The following is a 27191-nucleotide window of genomic DNA, read 5'->3' as shown; positions in this document are numbered from 1 at the left end:
CTGAATAGTTTGTTCTGCCTTCTTTCCTCATCTCATCGTATTTCCTTTTGTTATCCACTCCTTTGTTGTCTATGGGTAGAATTTTTCACTTGGCGTGCGCCCGACATGCTCAAGTATGAAATAGCGTGCAATGACATCGGGCGAGCATCCCAACGTCATCACACACTCACGTGATATTTCGGTCGGTGGGCACGCATGAGAGTCGGCAGCGAGCCCACCAAAAATTGAAGCCAATTAAGGCCATTAAAGTAGCAATTGACGGCGATTTTTCACTGCCCATCCAACGTTACAGTTGGTGGCCAGGCCAAGCAGCCTTTGCCTTTTTGAGGAACCTCATCCAAGGGCATGATGAAGTTTCCGAGATTAATTTAAAAAAAGATCAAAATGTTTGGACAGAATTTTCAGCATTCGTATGTTGAGGTGACTCATTCTGATGTGTGGACACTTTTCCCGGATTTTACATTCTGTTTTTATTGATTTCAAATGAGTCAGCTCCCTGAGGCAGCTCTCTGCCTTCAGGGAGCTTTCCTACCAAGCTCCCCCCACGCCCACGCTGACTTCAGTGCTCACACTTCTACTGCCCCCACTTGGCAGAGCTGAGCCTTTCATTAATTGAGCTGTTAATCGGCCAACCAGCGTAAAATCACAGTCGGGGGCTGATTGCGGTTGGCAGTCTGTTACCCAGCTGCCCTTGGGCCTGCCAATCGCAGCCGACCAGAAAATTCTACCCTGCGTATTATATATTTAAAGCAGCCTTTTAATAAAACCTGGTGCTTTTCCATTTTAACAGGTTCTGCTCCATGTATTCTAGCATCTAATCTGATGCTCCTTGTATTTCACAGCTGCTGAGTGAAATGGCTAGTTAAATGGGGTATCCATATAACCATAGAAAAGTTACAGCACAGAAGGAGGCCATTCGGCCCATTTTGTCCATGCCAGCCCTCCTCGGGGCACCCAGGTACATTTCTAATCCCACCTTCCTGCACCCGGCCTATAGCCCTGCAGCTTACAGCACTTTAGGTGCAGATCCAGGTACTTTTTAAAAGAGTTTAGAGTTTCTGCCTCTACCACCAACTTGGGCAGCGAATTCCAGACACCCACTACCCTCTGCGTAAAAAACGTTCTTCCTCATGTACCCCCTACACCTTCTGCCACTTATCTTGAACCTATGTCCCCTGGTTCTAGAATTCTCCACCAAGGGAAACAATTTTATCCTGTCCACTCTATCTAATCCCCTCATAATTTTGTACACCTCAGTCAAGTCACCTCTCAGCCTTCTTTGTTCTAAGGAAAATAACCCCAATCTCTCCTCGTAGCTACACTTTTATAACCCTGGCAACATTCATGTAAATCTCCTCTGCGCACTCTCCAGAGCTATTATGTCCTTCCTGTAATGTGGTGATCAGAACTGCACACAATACTCCAGTTGTGGCCTCACCAGTGTTTTATACAATTCCAACATTATCTCCTTACTTTTATATTCTATACCTCTGCCAGTGAAGGAGAGCATTCCATATGCCTTCTTTACAACCTTGTCTACTTGAACTGCTGCCTTCAGGGACCTGTGTACTTGTACACCAAGATCTCTCACTTCATCTACCCCTCTTAGTATATTCCCATTTATTGTGTGATCCCTGTAACTGTTTGACCTCCCTAAATGTATGACCTCACACTCCTCTATGTTAAAATCCATCTGCTACTTTACCGCCCATTCCACCAACCCATCTGTATCGCTTTGGAGATTATGGCTATCCTCTACACTATCCACTACTCGGCCAATCTTTGTGTCATCTGCAAATTTCCCAATCATGCCCCCCACGTTTACGTCCAAATCGTTAATATATAACACAAACAGCAAGGGTCCCAACACCGAGCCCTGTGGAACACCACTTGAGACAACTTTCCATTCGCAAGGGCATCCATTGAGCATTACCCTTTGTTTCCTGTTACAAAGCCAACCTTTTATCCAGTTTGCCACATTACCCTGAATCCCGTGGGCTTTTACTTTCCTGACCAATCTGCCATGTGGGACCTTGTCAAATGCCTTGCTAAAATTCATGTACACAACATCCACTGCACTACCTTCATCAACCCTTTTTGTCACTTCCTCAAAGTATTCAATCAAATTTGTGAGGCAAGACCTTCCTTTAACAAATCCATGCTGACCATCCCTGACTAGTCCATGCCTTTCCACATGACAGTTAATCCTATCTCTCAGGATTGATTCTACTAATTTGCTCTCCACCGATGTAAGACTAACTGGCCTATAATTGTTTGGCATTTCCTTTGATCCCTTTTTAAACAATTAAATTACGTTTGCATTTCTCCAGTCCTCTGGTACCTCCCCTGTATCTAGTGAAGATTGGAAAATCACCTCAGAGCATCTGCTATCTCCTCCCTGACTTCCTTCAGCAGCCTCGGAAACCATCCATCTGGCCCTGGTGACTTATCAACTTTCAAGGATTTCAACTCTTTGAGTACTTTCTCTCTCTTTATGACTATCCTGTCCAATATCTCGCAGTGTTCCTCCTGGACTACTATATCTACATCCTCTCTTTCCTTTGTAAACACAGAGACAAAATATTCATACAAAACCCTTCCCACAACCTCTGCATCCACACACAAGTTTCCATCTTCATCTCTGATAGGTCCCACTTTTTCCTTAACTAACCTTTTAGCATTAATGTATTGGTAAAACATCTTTGTGTTATCTTTAACTTTACTTGCTAATTTTTTTTCATGCCCTCTCTTTGATTTCCTTATTTCCTTTTTTACTTCATCCCTGCACTTCCTATATTCGTCTAGGCTATCTGCAGTGCTTAGTTCTTTGTGCCTATCGTACGCTTTCTTTTTCTGTTTGATCTTCCCCTGTATCCCTCTAGACAACCAGGGGGGTCTTGATTTGGCAGTACCACTCTTATTTTTATAGGGGACATGTCTACTTTGTATCAATGAGAACCTTTTGGAATTGAAGTGGCTTTGCACCTTGCTGTGCTGAGCCATGAATTAGTCCATCTTCTGGTGTTGTAACATTTGATTCTATGGTGTTTAGCTGATTTTACCTGCTCTCTAGCATGTTAACTTTCATTTGGAGGGGAAGGGGCAATTTCCAAAATGCTAACTTAATTTGGAGGAGAACTGAGCCATATCTCTGCCTATTCTGCCACAGGACATTCCCTCGCCATGTCAAACTATTCAGGAGCAGACCTTTAGCAATTGTTGAGTTGCCCCTCGCATCCTGTTTGCTTGATACTAATCAAGTGAATTTGCTGCATAGTTAAGCCCAATTTTTTCAGTGTACTAACTGTGTGAAGATCTTGTGACATGAAAGTTTCTGCTGCAATTGATCCTGGAAATACTCATGGTAGACTGTATTTCCGCAAAACCATAGTGCTTTGGACAAATCCAGATGACTGTCGGGAATACTTATGCTCACGTACAGCACTTTTGAATATATGTTGGACTCTGCAGCTGAGGAAGAACATGCACTGGCCAGATCAGCAGTTTCCTGCTCCTCCATTGTCAACAGCACATGCAGCTAGTCACTCAAGCTTCACGAATGCTCCCTCCTCAAACTAAATGCGTGAGGGTGGTAAAGTCTGCAACGCATTGATGTTTGGCACTGTGAACAGTTGACTTCTTCTGGGCCACTGGAGCCCTGATGTACTCAAGTCGTAAAATATTTTATATCATGAAGTTGTGATACAAAGATAAGTAGGAAAGGAAGTTGTGAGGAGCACACAAGAATCTACAAAGGAATATAGGTAGGCTAAGTGTGTGGGCAAAAATTTGGAGGATTGAGTAGAATGTGAGAAAATGAGGTTGTCCACTGTGAGGAAAAATAGAAAAGCAAAATATTATTTAAATGGAGAGAGACTGCAGAATGCTGCAGGACAGAGATGTCATCGTACATGAATCTCAGAATGGTAGCTTGCAGATACAGCAAGTAATTATGAAGGCAAATGGAGTGTTGGCCTTTATTGCAAGGGGGATGGAGTGTAAAAGTAGGGAAGGCTTGTTGCATCTACATAAGAGAATTGGGTGAAACTATAGAGTTTTGATCTCATTAAAGGAGGGATATACTTGCATTGAAGGCACTTTATAGCAGGTTCACTAGATTGATTCCTGGTTTGAAGCGATTGACTTAGGAGGAAACCTTGGGCCAATGGTCATTGGACTTTAGAAGAATGAAGTGAACATAAGATTCTGAGGCGAGTTGCTGAGAAGATGTTTGCTGTTGTGGAGAAATCTAAAACTAATGGGCACATTTTCAAAAAGGGATCTCCAAATTAAGACAGAGGTGGAGGAATTTCTTTTCTCAGAGGGTCATTAATCTTTGGAATTCACTACCCTACAGAGAGCAGTGGAGGCTCAGGCATTAAATATATTCAAGGTTGAGTTAGACAGATTTTTGATCTATAAGGAAGTCAACGGTTATGGGGGCCAGGGAGGAAAGTGGATTTAAGGCTACAATCAGATCAGCTATGACCTTGTTGAATGACAAAGCAGGTTCAAGGGTCCAAATGGCTTGTGCCAGATTCCATTTTGTATGGTGTTATGTGCACCACTTACCTTCTTGCTGATCCTCCACTCACAGGTTGTTTCTCTCCCATGCTTGTTGCTAACATTCATACTGGTAAGATGCAGTTGTGCCTATTAGCAAGCACAGGAGAGAAACAATAAGAGTGATAAAAGGAGCAGCAGGATGGTGAGTGGCAGCGTATGAGCCTGAGCACTGGCATGGTGGTGGTGCAAAAGCAGCAGCTGCTGGTGAAAGCACTGTCCAAGTGGGAGATGCAGCTGCTTGGGCCGCAGGTTAGCTGGGCAGACATGGCCTTCCCAACTGAGGCTATCACTGTGGTGGAACCATCTCAGAGGTACAAAGGAGTGAGTGGGTGGTAGAGGATGTGGGAAGAGCTAAGTGAGTGGGGAGAGGAAGGGTAGTTGGTAATAGGGGTTTCTGACGAGTGGGGGAGGGGCATTGGGAAGAGGGGCTGATTGAGTGATTTTGTGGGGGAAGAGGGTTTTAATATATTTCTTCCCAACTTCAGGTGCTTCTGCTCCAAAAAAAATCGAGCATATCCATCATATTAATGCTAAGTAAAAATATTACGGAAATATGTTTCTCTGAAATATGTAATTATAATGATTTACAAAACGTCGTTAGAGAGGTAGTGAAAAAAAAAACTGCCTGTAGGTGTATGCAAAAAGTTGGAAAATCTGAATAGGGGTAGTCAACCAGAAAAGTTTGTGAACGAGAAAAGGATGGTTAAATCTGAATTTGGCTTCATCCTTATATGCTCTTTTGATAATTTTATTAGAGATAATTTTATTCCTCAGAAAAAAATATGGTTTAAAACATTTGGGAAAAAATGGTGATGGAGAAAATAATGAGACTTAATAGGGTGGATAGGATGGTTTCTACCCCAGGTAGTATTCGGTACAGAAATTTAAAAAGACATGAGGTGGCAAAAGTAGAAAATGGACTTCAGTGTGGCACAATATGAAGTCATAGCCCAGACTTCAGTGACACATCGATGACGCTGTCTCTGACCATGGAGAACACTTGTCCATTTAGAGCTGGTGATCTCTATGACACAGATTTCCTCTCTCCTTAATTTAATTTGATTTTGATGCAAAGTCAAGAGGATCTGCAGGCATCCAGCAACAATGATGCCAGCAAACATATTAAGCAATCAATCACATTGAAGTGCTCTCCAAGTTAGCAATAGGAAGTATTAGGAATTATTCTTCATTTTTAAGTACGTTTACAGTGAGCAAAATAAATGATTTGCTCAGACAGATGGGATTAAAGTAAGAGCTGAAATACCAAAAACAAGATTTCTAAAATTTATTTTTAAAATGATTTTCTAACATAATGGTGACATTTGACATTGCACAAATTAATTTTGCAGTGCCGGGAAGATCTTTCATCCGGATGTAATTGGTATGCTGTTAAAAACCCAGTTACACCTCATTCAACAAGGATTTTTATATCAACAAAAGAAGGATTGTGTCAACCATAGCACTCTTCGCTCTGAGTCACAAAATTCTAGATTCAAGCTCCATTTCAGGGCTTCAGCACAGCAGTCAAGGCTGTGAAGCTTAGTGGGAGGACTGCATTGTTGGAAGTGCTGTTTTTTGGTTGAGTGTTTAAACTCAGCCACTATCTGCCTTGAGAGGATGTAAATGATCCCATGACACTATTTTGAGGAAAAACAGGGGAGTTACCTCTGGTATCCTGGCCAGTATTTATCCCCCAGTCAGCATCACAAAAGTAGATTATCTGGTTATTATCACATTACTTTTTATGGGAAGTTGCCGTGTTCAAATTGCCTGCCACATTTACTTCAAAAATAGTTTATTGGATGTAAAGCAATTTTAGAAATTCAGTTATTGTGACAATGCTATATAAATGCAACTCTTTTTTCTTTATAAAATGGCAAGTTCTCATCATTTCAGTGATTTCTAACTACAGACTTAAGGTTACTTCAAAAGAACATCCTGTACAGAAATGTAGAATCACTGACAGCAGCGTCTGGATTTCCATATCTGACTGCACGTTTGCAGACTCCAGAAGTTGCTGTCAGTTTCAGAGGAGTAATGACGGCAAACACTGAGGGTGGAATTTTCCCATCCTGCCCGCGGTGGGTGTCGTGGCGGCCGAGAGCAGAGAATCTATCGGGAGCCAAAAAATCTGAATCCCACTGGCATGAAAATAATTTGCAACTCTCCCAATGGCAGGTTGGATATACCGCTGACTGGTAGTGTGAACGCCATTTGCATTCATTACCATCTCATTAATGCTCATTGAATTGGTGGGGGTGGGGGAGAAGGGTAACGGACACATGGGTGGGGGGCAAAGGGGCAGGAAGGCATAGCAAGGAATTGAGGAGGGGAAATACATGGGGGGCAAAGGGGGGACCAAAGGGTGGGAAGCTGGAGCCTGACAAGGGAAATTGAAATGCTGACAAACAAGGGAGGTGAATGGGATACCACCCTATGAATGAGAGGGGATACACACAAACTGCAGAATAGGAAAGGGGAGAGTATGTTAATGTGGCACAAGTGGAGTGTGTCGCTCTGAGACTCATAAGCGGGTGATTGGGAAGGGAGACAGTGTAGTGTTCAGCCCTTAGGGCAATGGGGAACTCATTGAAAGTCAAATCCTTTGGTCTGGGGCTAGCAGGTTGGAGTCAGAGAGTAGAGACATTCCTTGGGCTCACAGTCAGGAAAGAGAACCTCCTTAGGCTCACAGTCAGGAGTCAGAGAGTAGGGACAGTCCTTGGGCTTTGTGGACCTCGGTCAAGAGTAAGAGAGCTGAGACAGTCATGGGTGCAGCAGACCATGCTACTGGGCTATGCATAGCGAGCATGTTGTATTCTCGCTCCAGGGAGGGGCGGGGCTATGTGCTCAGTTGGAATAATGCACAGCTTGGTGTGCAGGGCATTTTTGCTCTGGCTGTCGATGGGCTTGTCTGCATCTGTTATGGTTATGGGAGGCACCTGCAGCCTGTATTTGGGGAAAATAATAAAAAGGGGCTATATGAAGCTTTCATTGGAGTGGGTGGTCTCCTCTGTCGGTGACTATGCACACAGCCTCTGGGCAGGGTAGAGGTCCACATAGGGCATGGGCATATCAACAGTGATGGGCTCAGGATGGAGGGTAGGATTGTCGACCACAACAACAATGGGCTCCAGTATTACTCGGGGAGGCTGGAGAATAATGAGGGAGCACTACCTTCACGTCACAAGGTTTTAGGTGAACTTCTGGGATGCAGACAGTGAGAGGGAGCATAGAAGCTGATCTCGAAATAATAGTGGTGAACCATCATCTTGTATCTGAAACTAATGGTGCAGTTATAAATCAAAAGTAGAAGCAAATTGCATGGGAGTGGTCTGAGGCTGTTATGGAGGAGCTGGAGTGAGAGGCCTTTTCTGGGGGCCCGCTAACTTGTTGGTGCCGCAAGATTAAAATGGAGTCTGAACTGAGAGAAAGGAGGAAGACCTTGAGAAGATAGCCATTGGAACCCATGCCTTTTGACACGCTATAACAGGGAAATGTAGGAGCCTATGGCTTAACATAATAGTGGCTGCATTTCAGCATTAATACACAGGAGTGTGAAATTTGGGAATGCAGGTAACTGTTAAGGACGCACAGGTGTTACATATATAACATCCCATCAATGGAAGACTCGTATGCTTTCCAGAATTGGTGTTCATAACAGGCCAAAGGGCATTCAGTCATTAATCATGAGCAATTTATTGTTAATTAGTATGCCAGATCTGACATTTCTTTGGTGCACTGACCTAGGTCAGGTCACGCATGTTATTCAAACCTTCTCCAACCACTCTGGGATTCAGATGTCAAGTCTCTGGGATGTCGTCATGATCACCCCGGTAGGTCTGTTAGCCCCTCAGATACAAGGCTGCATCAGCAACAATAGAGCCAGCTATAGACCATAACATTTGCAATTAGTTCAAGATGTGAGCTTCACCACGGTCACCTGTTACTCATTATTCTCTTCAATCTACCATTTCAGTGAGAAGGATACAACAGTTACGGATCTAGGGCTCAATGCTGCCTTTTCGAGGGTTCTAATGCAATGGAGGATAAGGGACAGCTTCAGGAGGATGCCCCACCTGAGGTCCAGGGTGCAGGGGAGCCATAGCAAGAACATGAGGATCAGGAGGAGAGACCCAGAGCACAGAGATGACTCGCTAGACCCAGGGTATACTGAAGAAGACTCCTATTTAGATGAGTGAGAAAGAATGTTGTGCATGTCTGCGCTTATCCTGAGCTCTGCCACATTCTTGAAGGTGACTGCAGCGCTCAGTTCCTTTGCCTGCGGATCGTTGCAGGGATCTACAGGGGACCTGTGCGGCATCTCGCAATCCACCACACACACGTGCATCAAGGAGGTCTCAGATGTCCTCTACAGAGGGCATATCATTATGTGAGGCTTACATTCAATGAAGATAGTCAAACTGCGAGATTCAACGTGTTTGCAGCGATCTCAGGCTTCCCAGGAGTGCAGAGTGCAATCAACTCCACCCATGTGGCTTTAAGGACTCCATGGCAGCAGCCCCTAATGTTTATCACCTGTAAAGGCTTTCATTTCATCAATGTTTAATTGGTGTGCAATCATTGGAAGCGCTTAATGCATGTTTGTGTCAGGTACCCAGGGAGTTGCCATGATTCATACATCCTGAGTCACTTCCAGGTGCCTCAGATATTCGAAGGTCCTGAGTGTCTACAGTGATGGCTGCCTGGGGATAAGGGGTACCCACTGATATGCTGGCTCATGACACCTGTACATCGGCCTCAGAGTGTTTGGAGGAGAAGTACAACGCAGTTCACAGCTTGTCACGGTCCCTAATCGAGCAGACCATTGGCATTCTGAAGATGCACTTCCGAATTCTACTGCTCAGGCGGGGCAGTGCAGCACACTCCTGCATCATCACTGTCTGTTGTGCCTTTCAAAAACTGGTGCTGCCTAGGGGCGATGATCCCTTGCCAGAGGGAAAATTGGAGGAGGATGAGAACTTATTGGAGGATGGAGAGCAGGCGGGCCAGGAACGTGAAGAGGGTAATGACAGTCAACTTCCACGGGACGATGCCATCTAGGAAGGGATGGAGCTGAGGTTGGGAAATATGCATGCCCCGTGTGTGAGATGAGCCCCCCCCCGCCCCACTCAGAGGCTGAAGTTGGAGTGTGAGCAGCATGATAGATGAGATGGTAGTGATGTGAATGTTTCCGTGAGACAATCGGTGGTGATATGTATCATCGTCTTCTCATGGTTGTGTGAGATCCCTGAAGAGAGTAGCCCTTTGAGTACATGATGCCATGATGAGTGTTTGATATTGGATGGAGTTGAAGGTTGACTTAACCTGGTGGAGCAGATGAGATCATTCATCCTCTTCCTGCACTGGATGGCATTGCAGGTAGTCAGCCGCACTTACATCCCCTGTGATTGCCTCCCAGGCCAGAGAGGTGAGGCTGGTGTGTTTTCTGGAGCCATCCCTCAGGTACAGCACAGCCTTATGATTTCTGCACTCCTCGAATCAAGGTGTCAGAGCAAAAGCGGGGTGCTGCCGCCACCTTGTGGCTTGCAGACTTCTCCTCTAGTTTCCAGGCATCTCTGTAGGTGCCCTGGAGATAGCTGGCTGGAGAGTGTGTGTGTTCGGGCGCCATTTAAATACGGCGCCCGGACCTTTGCTCCAGTCAGGTAATGGCGGGACAGATGACTCCGCTCCCGACCCGCCAGGTGACCACACTGACCATGCCAACATGGTATTCACCCTTCCCGAGCGCAGCAGGTCATTGAAGCGCTTCCGGTACTGCACCCATGTGCATTGCACCATGCCGTGGCTGCTCACCAGCGCTGCCACCTCCTCCCATGCCTTCTTGGTGAGGTGCGGTGTCTTCCACCTCCCATCTCTGGGGACAGGCAGCCACCTCCTCCAGGAGGACAGCAAGGCATTTATCAGAAAGGCTGGAGGCCGAGTGCCCACCCAACCTGCCTGTCATTTCCAGCCGTACTTGAGTCCATCGGGACAACAAGCAACAGATGCCCTTCTCTGGCAGCCTTCCTGGGGTTGCCTGTGCCGTTTTAAACTGGCCGTCGGGTGGCTATTGGACCCAGCAGCTGACAGGCCCCCGCCCCCGTTTAGCCCTTCCAGACCAGTGAGGAGCAGCGTTAGCTTGAAATCACGGCCAGAGGCCGATCGCGGGCGGTGGGCTGTTTCCCGGCCCCTCCCCCTCCCACCCGACGACCTCAAAATTCTGCCCTGTGTACTTTATTAAGTAACATCACTGTTGAGGAACCGCAGCAGCCAATATGTGTACAGCAAGCCACCTCAAACAGCCATGTGATAATGATCAGATAGTGCTATTGGTCTGATCTTATCTGAAAGTGTACCTCTGACAGTGCAGTGCTCAGTCAGTACCACAGAGTATAAAGCTAGCCTACAAAAAGCATACTGGCTGTCCAAGGAGGTAGGAACATGTAGCGAAGTAAGTTATGCTCGACTTGGTTAGACCCATCTGGACTATTGTATCGCATCTCCGGAAAGGATATATTGGTTTTAGATGTAGTGTAGTGCACATCCCCTAGAATACGATTGGGGCTAAAAAGTGTTGTTATAATGACATGTTACATTAAAGCTGCTTGCATTTCCTTGAGTATAGAAGATTGAGAGGTGAGCGAATTGAGGTATTTAAAATAATAAAAAGATTTGATAACAGTACTGGATGCCTGTGTTCATTGGATGCCTGTGTTCACAAGTTGCACTGACACTGGCCAGACATGGGATGGAATCTTGTGCCCTCCCCCATGGTGAATTTGGTGGCGGGGAAGCATTTAACCCGGCAGGAGGGTGGCAGGTGGGGACCTCGCCTCCTTCCCATCTCCACCCCAATGAAGTCTGTGGCGGGAATAGCCTTCCTGCTCTGCCGCCAACTCTTTTCATTCTTTCATAGGATGCGGGCATCGCTGGCTAAGCCAGCATTTCTTGCCAATCCCTAATTGCCCTTGAGAAGGTGGTGGTGAGTTGCTTTCTTGAAATGCTGCAGTCCCTCTGGTGTGGGTACACCCACAGTGCTGTTAAGAAGAGAGTTCCAGGATTTTGACCCAGTGACAGTGAAGGTAATATAGTTCCAAGTCAGGATGGTTTTGTGGAGAATTTGATTTATGCCCACTTAAGGGCCTCACCGGCAGCAGGCAGGCGGCTCATCATGTAAGGAGCTTGAGAAACAAACCCTGCTGCATTTTCTTGCGGGCTCCCAGGACAGGTCCCTTGTTCAAGGGCACTCAAATGTCTGATTGCGGCACCCAGCATCAGGAGGGTGGGGGGGTGGAACACTGAAAGCCACCCCCTGCTATTGCTGCTGACTCCCCCACGACCCCCAACCCACCATCACTCACCTGCTCCTAGGTCCCTCCTCGATCTGAGGCCCATGATTCTGCTGAGTACAGAAGAGCTGCCAGCCTCTGGTCAGCAGCTTTCAGCATGCTGCTCCTGGGCCCTTGATTCTGGAGGAAGGCCCTTTGCTGCCCTGTCAAGTGCCTGATTGGTATATCATTTGACAGACCTTCCTGAACAGAGGTGACACAGCGCTCTCGCCAGTTCTCCAGCCAGCAGCCACGGCCCCTGTCACCTTCAAAAAATTCGGTACTTGGAGCCTATATGTGCACAGAATAATGCAGAAATCCAAAGGTTGCTGTCAGTAAATGTACCCTTCTCAAGAGGTTGTGCTATTTACGTCACCCCAGATAGCAGACATCAGAAAATCTATGATTAATGAATATACCCGCTCTTCCTTGCAGAATGGACGAATAATCGGTAAATGCAATTCAACACAGATAATGTGATGTAGTGCTTTGGTGGAAGGAGATTCAGTGGTTAAATTCAGACATTACTTGAAGGGGAAAAAAAATGCAGGGTTATGGCAAATGGGCCAGAGAGTGGGGGACTAATTGAACAGCCCCACTAAAAAGATGACACAGGCACGATGGGCTGAATGGCTGTGCTTTTTTTTGTTCTAATGGTTACAGCACAAAAGGAGGCCATTTGGCACATCGTGACATTATGCTGGATCTCTGCAAGAACAGTGTACCAATTACCTCTCCCTTGCCTTTGCCCCTGCAAAGTTTTCCTCTTCAGATAATTATCCAAGTCTCCTTTCAAAGCCATGATTTAACCTACCTCCACCACACTCTTAGGCAGTGCATTCCAGATCCGAATTGCATAAAGAAGCTTTTCCTTACATTCCCTTTGTTTCTTTCGCCAGTCGCTTTGAATCAGTGTCCCCTGGTATCTTGATCCTTCCACCAATGGGAACAATTTCACCCTATCAATTCCATCCAGATTCTTTATGATTTTGAATACCTCTGCCACTACCTCTATAATTTTGGTAGGAAGAATAAAATTCTTACTTGAAAAGTTGCAAGTTTAGGCGGGGTAGAGGAACAAAGGGATCTCGGAGTATTAATGCACCAATCACTAAAAATTGAAGCGGAGATTTACAAGGCCATAAAAAAAGCAAACTAAGCACTAGGCTTTATTTCTAGAGCGATAGAATTGAAAAGTAGGGAAGTTAAGCAAAACCTGTTTTGAACCTTGGTTAGATTACACTAGGGTACTGTGGTCGCCATATTATAAAAAGGAGATAGAGTCACTTGAGAGGGTGCAGAAAAGATTTACAAGGATGATACCAGAAATGCATGGTATATACATACCTGGAAAGGATTGACAGGCTAGGTCTGTTTTCTCTTGAGAAAAGAAGACTGAGGGGTGACCTAATGGAGATCTTTAAAATTATAAAAGGTTTTGATAAAGTGGATACAGAATGTTTCCTCTTGTGGATAAGAGCTTAACTCAGGGATAAGAAACTTCTGCCTTTTGGCAGAATTCTGACTTTTTGATTCTGGAATTCCACCCTTTGAAATGTTTTTCCAACTTTCTCCTTCACAGAGGCATATTTAAAATATATCACACTTGAAATATTTTTTAAAAGAACACAATGCTACCCTAAGTTTATGAATGCAGCAATGGAAAGGGAACAGACTTGCTATTGATTCTGGCAGAGGGGTATGTGTGTGTGCAATGTTCTTGCCCCTGGCTGCCTGTGCAATGTGTTGACATGTGGCTTCGTCGGATGAGATAATAATTAAATAGTAACAATGAAATTGAATAACTATCCCAGGACCACTCAGGCGGGGCACTGCAGCACGCTCCAGATAGGGTATCCTGCAGCATTGCTGTGTGTTGCGCCCTTCACAACCTGGCATCGGAACGGGGCGATCCCTTGCCAGATGGAGAAATTGAGAGGAGGGGGGCCAGGAACATGAAGCGAATGATGAGGGTCAGCTTCCATGGGACGACGCCATTGAGGAAGCATGATGTGGAAGACGTGCCCGTGCCACTTTAATTACTACCAGATTCCAGGAGGAGTAAAGTGAAGGCACTAGGAGGTGGCCATATTACCCCTGTCCTTTGATGCCATTCCATTGCATTGACAGTTATGGCCAACCAGTCATGTAGAGAGCAGGTTCAGCATTTACAGTAGCACCTTACGTCTCACGATTCACCAGGCCTTCATTCTCGAAGGTCAGTGGTGCACTATGTATGCGTTCGTGCTAGCGCACGAAAGTCGAAACAAGAGCGAGAACGCTGCGGCAACTTACTTGTTGCAATCGTCGCCACATTAATGAGAAACTACAGCAGCCAGTGAGATGGAGATATCATCTGCCTGTCCAGGTCTTCTCCTTTGGCACGACCACTGAGGAGGCACAACTGCTGCTGGTCCCTTGAGGCTGCTGAGCTGCCCTCACACAATGGTGTGTTGTGAGGAAAAAGGATTACAAGTGCATTAAGCACACACTTCCAATAAAGATTGTAACATATCTCCACGACATCACACAAGGGTGCAGAAACTATCTTCAGTGAGGTTGGCATCACATGAATGTAAGTCTCACAAAGGGACACTATCACTGAGTGGGTTAATGGCTAAACCTCAAAATAAGAGGATTCATATGTACATAATCACAATGCTTTCAGTTGACTAAGCCATTCACATAAACATAGAATGTATTAAGGAAAGTGCAATATTTTTACAGTGGTTGCTCACCTGTGACCCAAAAGTGATTTCAATATTTTGTAATTTTCTGAACCCTACCACTATGCCTGGGTACAGCCCCGACATCTGCAGCAGAGGTGGAGGCTGACGACTGACTGATAGGTCCTGATGTCTGCAATGACCTTTCGCACGTCCTCTGGTGGCCTGAGGCCTGGAGGGCCCCAGCCTGATAAGGGTCATGGGCAGATGCACCCTCCTCGGCCTGAGCAGTTGGAGTGGATGGGGTCACAGGCAAAGGAGATTTTGAGTGGCTGGATACCCTGAGTGGAGGCCCCTGGGATGTCCGGCTGACACATCCTCCCTGTGGGCTCCCGATGACCTCTCCCTGACTCCTTGAGGAGATGGGGCACCTAGAGAGAGATAAAGGTGCCCAACCCCCTCTATCGTCTAGACATTGATGATGTCCATCAGTGTGTGTGACCATGGAGTCCAGGGCCGAGAGCAAAACCTGCTAGACCAAGGCTTCCATGGTGATCCTCAACCTTCCCGATCTGATCTCGAGGCACTCGCATGTCGGAGCCTTGACATCAGACAGAACATGGGCAGACTCCTCCATCATTTGCTCCAGTCTGCTGAGTGACTTCTGCATCCCTGCCTGATATTCCGCTGCCTGTTGTTACATCTCCAGCATTGTGTTGGTGGCCGCTCACAGAGGCTCATCATCTGACTTGGAGTCAGCGGGTGGTTGGTCTCCAGCAACCCAAAGAGTGCCGGAGACCTCGGCTGTCCCTGCCTCCGACTGCTGCAGGGACATGTCAGTGATTCTCCAATAGGTGACCCAGAGCTTAATCTGGAGCTATGCCCCACCAAGGTGTGTGTCTCTGCACTGTGAGAGGGTGCTGGTGAGCGCAGTGACGTTTCTTCCTAGGTGGTTTCCTCAGTGTCCTCATCTGAGGTGGCCTGGGGGCTGGGGCTTACGTAGTGGCCTCAGTGGTATCCATTTCCCCCTAGTTCAAAGTCTGAAGATAAGGATAAAGAGACAAGGATGATATATTGTGCATTTTTAAAGAATTTCACTTGCAGATTTTATTACCGAGCAAAATATTGGTGGATTGTCTAAATTTAAACAATACCTACAACTAATGCAGTAATTATTTAAACATCTCTCATTTATCTAAAAACAGGACATTCTGGAAGTTGTAGCTTTCAATTGGAAGGTTATAATGAGCTAGTTACTGAACATACATGAAATGACAACTTGTTCTACTGACTTATTTATCACTCAGTAACTATATGTAATAAACATACACATGTCGCGAGCTGCTGGGTGAGGCAGGATACCGGGGACAATTCCAAGATCGAATGTGGCCCTGAGTATGAGGCAGCTGAGCAGAACATCCCTTATGGCTGCTGACTGGGAGGAAATCAAGCAGCTGGCAGCAACTTCCAAAGAGCACAGTTCACAAGCACCATGCAGAGGTACAGCTCAGGCCTGCCCTGGGCAAACTTTTTTTTCTCTCTACCCAATAACCCCAGACTCCCTGTAGGAAACAACTGGAGAGAGGGCTCCCTTTAAGACTAGTGTATCTAGTAGTGCCTGAAGGCCTTTCTGCCTCGGGCCAGTATGTGTGAGTTTAGGGGTAAGGGACACTTTTGTTGAACTGAGTGCCAAACTCGTTTCCTTGGTTTTAAAGAGGGTAATAAGTAATTCCTCTATTTGTGCCCTAATCTCTGAATTCTCTAAAGCTGCTTTGTTAAGCAGCAAGGAAAGTTGAACATGGCTGCATCATTAAAAATGAGCATAAACAGTTACATTGACATAAGACATAGAGCATTCAATTTGTAATTATGTTCTAGCAAACCTTGTAAAATGAGGCAAAAATATGAATTTTAGAAACGTAGCTTAATTAGTTTGGAGATTCCAGTGTTTGGAGAAACTAGTTAGATGTAAAGTTCTTATGTACAAAACAGAAATTTGTATTTACGAAATGCCCCAAGTTCTTGACAGGATCATTATAAAATAAAGTATAATTTTGTACAAATGCATTGGTGCATATTCTTGATGGTAATAGGTAGTAAACAATGGGAAAACTAATATTTCTACCCACTTGGAGTCTAATAATTCAACCCATTTGATGTGGCCTTGAAGCATTTGCATTCACTACAGATCATAAGAAATGCTATAATTGCATGATTCCTTGTTGCAAAACGAGTTCAGGCCTTAAAACTGTAATTAGCCCTTCTTTTCCCACTTTTAGTCTAGTTGCCAGTGCCCGCAGAGTCGCTAGTCATGGGTAAGGAACTTGCCGTCAGACAGGAGCAAGAAGAAACCTTCCCAAGCTCAGCTGAATGACCTCCTGTTTTTCCCTTCTAAATACATCACTGAATTGTACTTGCCAGCCCCTGTCTGTACCAAGTTTGCGCACAATTTTCCCAGGCCCACTTGGCACTCGGTGCTGAAAATGTATTCTAAAGTTAAAGAGCACTTTGGGCTCAATGTCCATCCCTTACTGTTTGGTGGAATTGATCCAGTGGGTCCAGGGCTGTTCCACCAGAGCCTCTGGACTTCGTAGTTTCCTCTCCACAGTCACCATTGCTGCCTCAGCAGCAGTGGGGGTGGTGGGGGGTGTGGCGGCGTGAGGGTGTTGAAGCTCACAACCCCAAAAGCTAACTCTGCTACCCTTCAGCCAAAAAAAATTCCAGATAACTGGTGTTTCCAGATTTCAGAGTTCCGGACTGACAAGGTTAAACTGTACTGGTAATTCATTGTGATAAAAAATAATAAGTATTTTAGCATTTTACAACTTAGATCTAAGCCTATGTTGCCTTTGAATTTACACCTTACCTCATCTATTTTTTCAGGTACTTTCCAATTGTGGGGACATACTATTCAAGTGGACTGGGCAGACCCAGAAAAAGAAGTAGATGAGGAAACTATGCAAAAGGTTAAGGTACTATATGTGCGAAACCTGATGATATCTACAACAGAGGAAACCATAAAGATGGAGTTTAACAAAATCAAACCTGGAGCAGTTGAACGTGTGAAAAAACTCCGAGACTATGCATTTGTGCACTTTTTTGACAGAGATGATGCAGTTGCTGCTATGAATATTATGAACGGGAAGTGTATAGATGGTGCTGGCATCGAAGTCACTCTTGCAAAACCAGTTAATAAAGATGGCTCTTGGAAATACACTCAAGGTAGTCAAGTCAATCTTAATTGTGAAAATCAACGGCTGACGTTTACCAACAAAGAGGATGGGGTACCAAAAACCCCAGGAAGGTCACCAAGCTTACCAGCACGTCTGAATGGCCACCATAGCCCATGCTCACCTGAACTGGAGAGGTGCACATATCCTCTATTCCCTGGAATAAAGCTTACACCTTTGAGTATTTACTCATTAAAGCCTAGTCATTTTCAGTCCTCAGTTACACACTTGGAGTATTACTGCAACAAAAATAACTGGGCACCACCAGAGTACTACCTATACTCAACTACAAGTCAGGACGGGAAGCAACTGCTTGTTTATAAAGTGGTTATTCCATCCCTTGCAAACAGTTCACAAGGTACACTGAGCCATTTCATGCCCGATAAGCTCTGCACAATGCTGGAAGATGCTAAGGAACTGGCAGCACAATATGCATTGACACATTTAGGTAAGTATTTCTGGCTTTCCTGCTTGTGTTAATTTTAAGGTGCACAGAACTAATGAAGTCTGCACTATATCGCAACAATGTACATTTTAAATTAAGGGACCTTTCCAACTGTAGTTTTGAACTAAATAAGTGCTTCACTTTGCCTCGCATATTTAATGGATTTAAAATAAATTTCTGACTTCTACAGATTATAGCCACTGAAATGGAGTGGCATTATTGGGCTACATTCTGAATGGGAAAATTTGCAAAAAAAATTGATTATTTCATTTTGTAATGACATAGGAAGCTTCTCACATGTGAACAGCTCCAGTCTTGCTGCTTTGGAGCACATAGGGATATTCCAGAGATCTCTGCCTAAGGTGTTAAGCTAATATTATCAATAATGCTCAAATCTGGTTTGATTGGCGTGCCATCAGGCCATTTCAGCAAGGTTTGTTCTCCAGAGTCATAAAGCTCCGGGCACTTAGGAAAATGTTATCCATTTTCCAAAGTCAATTACCGCTCCTGATGTAAGAACAAATACAGAGTGGAGCAATACAGCAGGAAGTAGCAAAGATTCATCACCAATAAACATGGCCAACCTTTGTCCCCAAAACTACTTTGCAGTCATTGAGACCAACTGCCAGAATATTTTAAGAAAATTCAGCATGCTGTGACGGGGATAACTTTGGAAAAGTAAAATCACTTTTTTACAGATTCATGATTTAATGGCGGACTATGATAGTGCGTATCTCAATTGCAACCTTTTTTATGAGCCCCAGACATCTTGCTGTACACAACCTATACTTATTATGTGTTACCTACAGAAAGATGTTATGGGCAGAGGAAAAAACATTAGATGCCAAGGAAAACAAAAGGGAAAATGCAAAACTTTAGAATGAGATAAAAGCACAGTTAAATTATGTAGTTCAATGTCAGTGGTGGTAATTCCAGTCAGCGGCAGTAGCTTGGGCCAAGATCTGTGGAAACCCTGGAGAAACAGCATAAAAGCTATTGACGCGATTTCACAGAATCACAAGTGCAGAAGTGGCCCTTCGGCCCATCGAGTTAACAAAATTGTGAGGGTTATAGACAGAGTAAATGCGAGTAGGCTCTTTCCACTTAGATTAGGAGAAATAAACACGAGAGGTTATGGCTTTAGGGTGAAAGGGGAAAGGTTTAGGGGGAACTTCTTCACTCAGAGAGTGGTGAGAGTGTGGAACAAGCTACCATCTGACGTGGTAAATGCGGGTTCACTCTTAAGTTTTAAGAATAAATTAGATAGATGCATAGATGGGAGAGGTCTGGAGGGTTATGGACTAGGTGCAGGTCAATGGGACTAGCGGAATAATATTTCAGCACAGACTAGAAGGGCCGAATGGCCTGTTTTCTGTGCTGTAGTGTTCTATGGTTCTATGGAGTCTACACCGACATGTTAGAAACACCTGACCTACCCACCTAATCCCATTTACCAGCACTTGGCCCATAGCCTTGAATATTATGACAGGCCAAGTGCTCATCCAGGTACTTTTTAAAGGATGTGAGGCAACCCGCCTCCACCTCCCTCCCAGGCAGCACATTCCAGACCATTACCACCCTCTGGGTAAAAAGGTTTTTCTCACATCCCCCCCGAAACCTCCTGCCCCTCACCTTGAACTTGTGCCCCCTCGTGACTGACCCTCCAACTAAGGGGAACAGCCTATCCACTCTGTCCATGCCCCTCATAATCTTGTACACCTCGATCAGGTCACCCCTCAGTCTTCTCTGCTCCAACGAAAACAACCCAAGTCTAGCCAACCTCTCTTCATAACTTAAATGCTTCATCCCAGGCAACATCCTGGTGAATCTCCTCTGCACCCCTTCCACTGCAATCACATCCTTCCTATAATGTGGCGACTAGAACTACGCACATTACTCCAGCTGTGGCCTCACCAAGGTTCTATACAACTCCAACATGACCTCCCTACTTTTGTAATCTGTGCCTCGATTGATAAAGGCAGGTGTCCCGTATGCCTTTTTCACCACCTCACTGACATGCCCCTCCGCCTCCAGAGATCTATGGACATACACGCCAGGATCCCTTTGTTCCTCAGAACTTCCTAGTGTCATGCTGTTCATTGAATACTTCCTTGTCAAATTACTCCTTCCAAAGTGTATCACCTCACACTTTTCAGGGTTAAATTCCATCTGCCACTTATCTGCCCATTTGACCATCCCGTCTATATCTTCCTGTAGCCCAAGACACTCAACCTCACTGTTAACCACCCGGCCAATCTCTGTGTCATCCACAAACTTACCAATCCTATCCCCCACATAGCCATCTATGTCGTTTATATAAATTACAAATAATGGGAGACCCAGCACAGATCCCTGTGGTACGCCACTGGACACTGGCTTCCAGTCACTAAAGCATTCTTCTGTCTTCACCCTCTGTCTCCTACAGCTAAGCCAATTTTGAATCCACCTCATCAAATTACCCTTTATCCCATGTCCCATCCTTCTTTATAAATCTCCCATGTGGGACCTTGTCAAAGGCTTTGCTGAAATCCATATAAACTACATCAACTGCACTACCCTCATCTACACACCTGGTCACCTCCTCAAAAAATTCAATCAAATTTGTTAGGCATGACTTCCCTCTGACAAAGCCATGCTGACTATCCCTGATCAAACCATGCCTCTCCAAGTGGAGATAGATTCTCTCCTTCAGAATTTTCTCCAATAGTTTCCCTACCACTGACGTGAGATTCACTGGCCTGTACTTCCCTGGCTTCTCTCTACAACCCTTCTTAAATAGCGGAACCACATTAGCTGATCTCCAGTCCTCTGGCACCTCCCCTGTGGCCAGAGAGGAATTAAAAATTTGGATCAGAGCACTTGCGATCTCCTTCCTTGCCTCCTTCAGCAGTCTGGGACACAAATCATCTGGACCTGGAGATTTGTCCACTTTTAAGCCTGCCAATACCTTGTCACTCACTGTATCAATTTGCTTAAGAACCTCGCAGTCTCCCCGAGTTCCATACCTTCATCCTCATTCTCTTGGGTGAAGACGGATGTGAAGTATTCATTCAACACTTTAGTGATGTCCTCTGGCTCCACCCATAGATTGCCCCCTTGGTCCCTTATGGGCCCGACTCTTTCCCCGGTTATCCTCTTCCCATTGATGTACTTATAGAATATCTTGGGATTTTCCCTACTTTTACCATCCAGAGCTTTCTCATATCCCCTCTTTGCTCTCCAAATTGCTTTCTGAAGCTCCACCCTGCTCTTTCTGTACTCCATTAATGCCTCCACTGATTTGCTTCCCTTGTACCTGCTAAAAGCCTCTCTTTTTCCTTCTCAAAGTAACCTGAATGTCCCTGGTCATCCATGGTTCTCTGGGCGTGTTACTCCTTCCTATCACCCTAGAGGGAACATGTTGAGCCTGTGCCCTCCCCATTTCCTTTTTCGACGCCCCCCACTGCACCTCTGATTTCCCTACAAGTATCTGTTCCCAGTCTACCTTGGCCAGATCCTGCCTTAATTTACTAAAATCCGCTCTCCCCCAATCCAAAACATTTTTTTGCAACTTGTCTATTTCTTTGTCCATAACAAAGTTAAACTGTACCATGTTGTGGTCGTTATCACTAAAATGCTCCACCACCACCACCTCAGCCACCTGTCCAGCTTCATTTCTCAGAATTAGGTCCAGCACTGCGCCATCCCTTGTTGGACCCTGTACATATTGACCTAAAAAGTTCTCCTGTGCACATTTCAAGAAATCCACTCCATCCAAGCCCTGAACACTATGTCTATCCCAATTAATGTTGGGAAAGTTGAAATCACCTAATATAACCCTATTGTTATTTTTTTTACACACCTCCGCAAATTGTGCACATATTTGCTCCACAATTTCCCACTGACTATCTGGGGGTCTATAATAAACTCCTAACAATGTGGCTGCCCCTTTTTTATTCCTAAACTCCACCCACAAAGCTTCAGTCGATGCCCCCTCCACGATATCATCTCTCCTTACTGCAGTAACTGACCCCTTAACTAATAATGCAATGCCTCCTCCTCTTTTACCCCCTCCCCGCCTCACCCAAAGATTCTATATCCCGGAATGTTGAGCTGCCAAACCTGCCCCTCTCTCAACCACGTCTCAGTGATGACTACTATATCACAATTCCACGTGTCAATCCTCACCCTTAACTCATCCGTTTTAACTGTAATACTCCTTGCATTAAAGTAGAGGCCATTCAGCCTTGCCTTACTCCCTTGAAACTTAATGCAGCTGTACTCCCTCTGACTTGATTGTTTTACTGTATTATGAAGCGTCTCTATTCTGCTAACATTCCGTGTCCCCTCCCCCTGCCGAATTAGTTTAAACTAATCCCAATGCTACTAACTAACCTGCCCGTAAGGATGTTAGTCCCGCTCTGGTTCAGATGTAGACCGTCCCGCTTGTACAGGTCCCACCTTCCCCAGAAACGGTCCCAGTGATCCAGGAATCTAAAACCCATCCTCCTGCACCAACTCTTAAGCCACGTATTCATCTGCGCTATTCTCCTATTTCTGAGCTCGCTAGCATGTGGCAATGGGAGTAATCCAGAGATTACAACCCAAGAGGTCTTGCCTTTTAGTCTACTGCCTAACTCCCTGAATTCTTGGTGCAAGACCTCATCCCTTTTCTAACTATGTCATTGGTATCAACATGTACCATGACCTCTGTCTTATCACCCTCCCCCTTCAAGATGCCCTGCAGCTGTTCAGTGACATCCCAGACCCTGGCATCCTGGAGTCATGGTGACAGCCACATTAGCACCTATCTGTTACCCTGACTATAGAATCCCCTGTTACTATTACTCTTCCTCCCCTCTTGTACAAATAGGCTGCTTGTGCTGCCAGAAGCTTGGCTCTGCCTGCACTCCCTGGAGGAATCAGCGCCCTCATTAGCCTCCAAAATGGAATACCAATTTGCGAGTGGGACCCCAGGGGACTCTTGAACTATCTGCCTGTTTCTCTTGGACTACCTGTTGGTCACCCATTCCCTTCCTTCCTCAAATCCCTTCAGCTGCGGTATGACCGCCTCTCTAAACATGCTATCCACGATGCTCTCAGACTCACGAATGCTCCACAGTGTCCGCAGCCTCTGTTCCCCAGCTCTGAAACCCGAGATTCCAGGGGCTGCTGCCTTGCACACCTCCTGCACACATGCTGGTCCCGGGCACTGGAAATGTCCCCGGCTTCCCACAACGAGCATGCGGAGCACACCACAGCTTTGAGTTCTCCTGCCATGACTTGTCCCTTTAAATTAAACCTTTTCATTCAATTACTCTAGGGCCCTTCTATCCTGATCCTCGTTACTATAGAATATGCAAACTATAAACCACAAAAAGACCTAAAACTATAAGCGATTAAAGTAGTAAATACTTACCCGACCTGACCCACTACTTACCAGTAAGTCCTTTCCCTTTAGAGCCTCTACTACTGCAGCAGGGCAAGACCATGCTCTGAAGATTTAAGAAGTTGGATAGCAAGGAAAAATGCAAAGAGCACCTCTTCCCCTAAGTACCGAATTCCCACTGTGCACCAAATTGCCAATACCCACACTCACTCTGGCTGTGTCTCACTCAGGATGAGCTCTCTCCCCTGTTCGTGTCAACTACCCTTTTTATTTTCTCCGCCTCCTGGGCCAATGGACAACATTTGTTCTTCTTTTCCACTAAATATTTGATAAACCCTGATGTACTCGAGTATCCATCTGGAAGATTGGCATGTGAAGCATCACTAAAAATGGCTAAATTAATTTCTTCTTGATCACTTAAGGCTGGGAACTTGAATGCATTTCTCTGAATTTAATTTCTTTAATGTTTTATTTGCTCTCAGAACTTCCTCAACTGCAGCATATTTCTTACAGCGCTCAATTCCAGTACGTCAAAACTAGTGTCAGTAATAGCGACCACAAAATGGTACAATTTAAGCTTGTTATTGACAAAGAAATAGACAAGTTGCAAAAAAAATGTTTTGGATTCGGGGAGAGCAGATTTTAGTAAAATAAGGCAGGATCTGGCCAAGGTAGACTGGGAACAGCTACTTGTGGGGAAATCTACAGAGGAGCAGTGGGGGGCATTGAAAAAGGAAATGGGGAGGGCACAGGCTCAACATGTTCCCTCTAGGGTGATAGGAAGGAGTAACAAGCCCAGAGAACCATGGATGACCAGAGATATTCAGGATACGATGAGAAGGAAAAAAGAGGCTTTTAGCAGGTACAAGGGAAGCAAATCAGCGGAGGCATTAGTGGTGTACAGAAAGTGCAGGGTGGAGCTTAAGAAAGCAATTAGGAGAGCAAAGAGGGGATATGAGAAAACTCTAGATGGTAAAAGTAGGGAGAATCCCAAGATATTCTATAAGCATATCAATAGGAAGAGGATAACCAGGGAAAGAGTAGGGCCCATAAGGGACCAAGGGGGCAATCAATGGGTGGAGCTAGAGGACATCGGTAGAGTGTTGAACGAATACTTCACATCCGTCTTCACCCAAGAGAATGAGGATGAAGGTATCGAACTCAGCGAGAGAGACTGCGAGGTTCTTGAGCAAAATGATATAGTGAGTGACAAGGTATTGGAGGTGTTGGCAGGCTTAAAAGTGGACAAATCTCCAGGTCCGGATGATTTGTGTCCCAGACTGCTGAGGGAGGCAAGGAAGGAGATCACAGGGGCTCTGATCCAAATTTTTAATTCCTCTCTGGTCACAGAGGAGGTGCCAGAGGACAGGAGAACAGCTAATGTGGTTCCGCTATTTAAGAAGGGTTGTAGAGATAATCCAGGGAAGTACAGGCCAGTGAGTCTCATGTCATTGGTAGGGAAACTATTGGAGAAAATTCTGAAGGAGAGAATCTATCTCCACTTGGAGAGGCAAGGTTTGATCAGGGATAGTCAGCATGGCTTTGTCAGAGGGAGGTCATGCCTGACAAATTTGATTGAGTTTTTTGAGGAGGTGACCAGGTGTGTAGATGAGGGTAGTGCAGTTGATGTAGTTTATATGGATTTCAGCAAAGCCTTTGACAAGGTCCCACATGGGAGATTTATAAAGAAGGCAAATGCACATGGGATACAGGGTAATTTGATAAGGTGGATTCAAAATTGGTTTAGTTGTAGAATACAGAGGGTGAAGACAGAAAGATGCTTTAGTGACTGGAAGCCAGTGTCCAGTCCACAAGGACTGTGCTGGGTCCCCTATTATTTGTCATTTATATAAACGACATAGATGACTATGTGGGGGGGTAGGATTGGTAAGTTAGCGGATGACACTAAGATTGGCCGGGTGGTTAACAGTGAGGTTGAGTGCCTTGGGCTACAGGAAGATATAGACGGGATGGTCAAATGGGCAGATAAGTGGCAGATGGAATTTAACCCTGAAATACACTTTGGAAGGAGTAATTTGACAAGGAAGTATTCAATGAATGACATGACACTAGGAAGTTCTGAGGAACAAAGGGACCTTGGTGTGTGTGTCCATAGATCTCTGAAGGCAGAGGGGCATGTTAGTGGGGTGGTGAAAAAGGCATATGGGACACTTACCTTTATCAATCGAGGCATAGATTACAAAAATAGGGAGATCATGTTGGAGTTGTATAGAACCTTGGTGAGGCCACAGCTGGAGTACTGTGCGTAGTTCTGGTTGCCACATTATAGGAAGGATGTGATTGCAGTGGAAGGGGTGCAGAGGAGTTTCACCAGGATGTTGCCTGGGATGAAACATTTAAGTTATGATGAGAGGCTGCATAGACTTGAGTTGTTTTCGTTGGAACAGAGAAGACTGAGGGGTGACCTGATTGAGGTGTTCAAGATTATGAGGGGCATAGACAGGGTAGGTAGGGAGCAGCTGTTCCCTATAGTTGAATGGTCAGTCACGAGGGAACACAAGTTGAAGGTGAGGGTCAGGAGGTTTAGGGGGGATGTGAGGAAAAACTTTTTTACCCAGAGGGTGATGACGGTATTGAATGCGCTGCCTGGGAGGGTGGCGGAGGCGGGTTGCCTCACAGCCTTTAAAAAGTACCTGGATGAGCACTTGGCATGTCATAACATGCAAGGCTATGGGCCAAGTGCAGGTAAATGGGATTAGGTAGGTAGGTCAGGTGTTTCTCACATGTCAGTGCAGACTCAATGGGCCAAAGGGCCTCTTCTGCACTCTGTGATTCTGTGATCGGATCTAGTCTGAGTGCACAACCAGTTAAACTGTCCAGTCAAACTTCTTAATTCGCCTATTCCTTCCTTGGATGCTGGATCCTCTTTTTGTGAGGACCTGGCCTGATTTATTGGAATGCAATTGACATTTTCTAAATAAGACTGTTTATTCAAGGTCAGTGCTTAATGTGTAAGCCTAACTTCCAATCCTTAAACTCCTTCTTTGTTTCATCTATCACCCATTGCTCAAATTCTGCAGAATATCCTCCCCATAGAAAATCAACGACGTGCATCATAAAGATGCCTGCTAGTTTCTCTTTATGATACCAATAGAACATTGCCGGGTCTGCTTTTAGCTGAATACAACCCGATTTCAGTAGGACAAACCTAACTGATAAATGCCACACTCTTGGGGCATCATTCAACCCATAAACATGCTTGTTTAATTTCCACAGTTTCCCTATCATATGGCCTTTAGGTGGTTTCAAAAACACTTCCCTTTGAGATTTCTCACCCTGCAACATCAATCGCTTTGCATTCCCAGGAATATGTTACTAAAAGAACTAAGAAAATCTTAAAGTTCACTTTACCTGCAGTGGGTATCACTATCTTCAAAATCCTGTGCCACTAGTCTGGCTTTATCCTTATCTGTGCAATCAAGAAGTACCTTTTCTGTGCATATCCACCTGTGTGAGAAGGCTGGCTGTCCCCTATCTACTATTTCAGTGGATACAACAAATACTTTCCAACTCTTTGTTTGGCATCCTTTACCAACTTATCTTCTGATTTGTTAGTAGCCACCAAAA

The 27191-nt window shown here is 45.2% G+C and overlaps 1 protein-coding gene across 1 annotated transcript in view; it reads left to right on the top strand.

Moving 5' to 3' along the window:
* The window catches only part of rbm46 (RNA binding motif protein 46), a 104789-nt gene that overhangs the window by 66003 nt on the left and 11595 nt on the right, over positions 1–27191 (top strand). Inside the window, exon 3 of the mRNA XM_078546848.1 lies at positions 17444–18238. Coding sequence (XP_078402974.1) covers positions 17444–18238 — 795 coding nt within the window. The remainder of the gene's footprint in view (positions 1–17443; positions 18239–27191) is intronic.

The sequence above is a fragment of the Cetorhinus maximus genome, chromosome 1 (assembly GCF_964194155.1).
Source record: "Cetorhinus maximus chromosome 1, sCetMax3.hap1.1, whole genome shotgun sequence".
In the NCBI taxonomy this organism is placed as follows: domain Eukaryota; kingdom Metazoa; phylum Chordata; class Chondrichthyes; order Lamniformes; family Cetorhinidae; genus Cetorhinus; species Cetorhinus maximus.
This window is presented reverse-complemented; position numbering and strand designations above follow the sequence as displayed.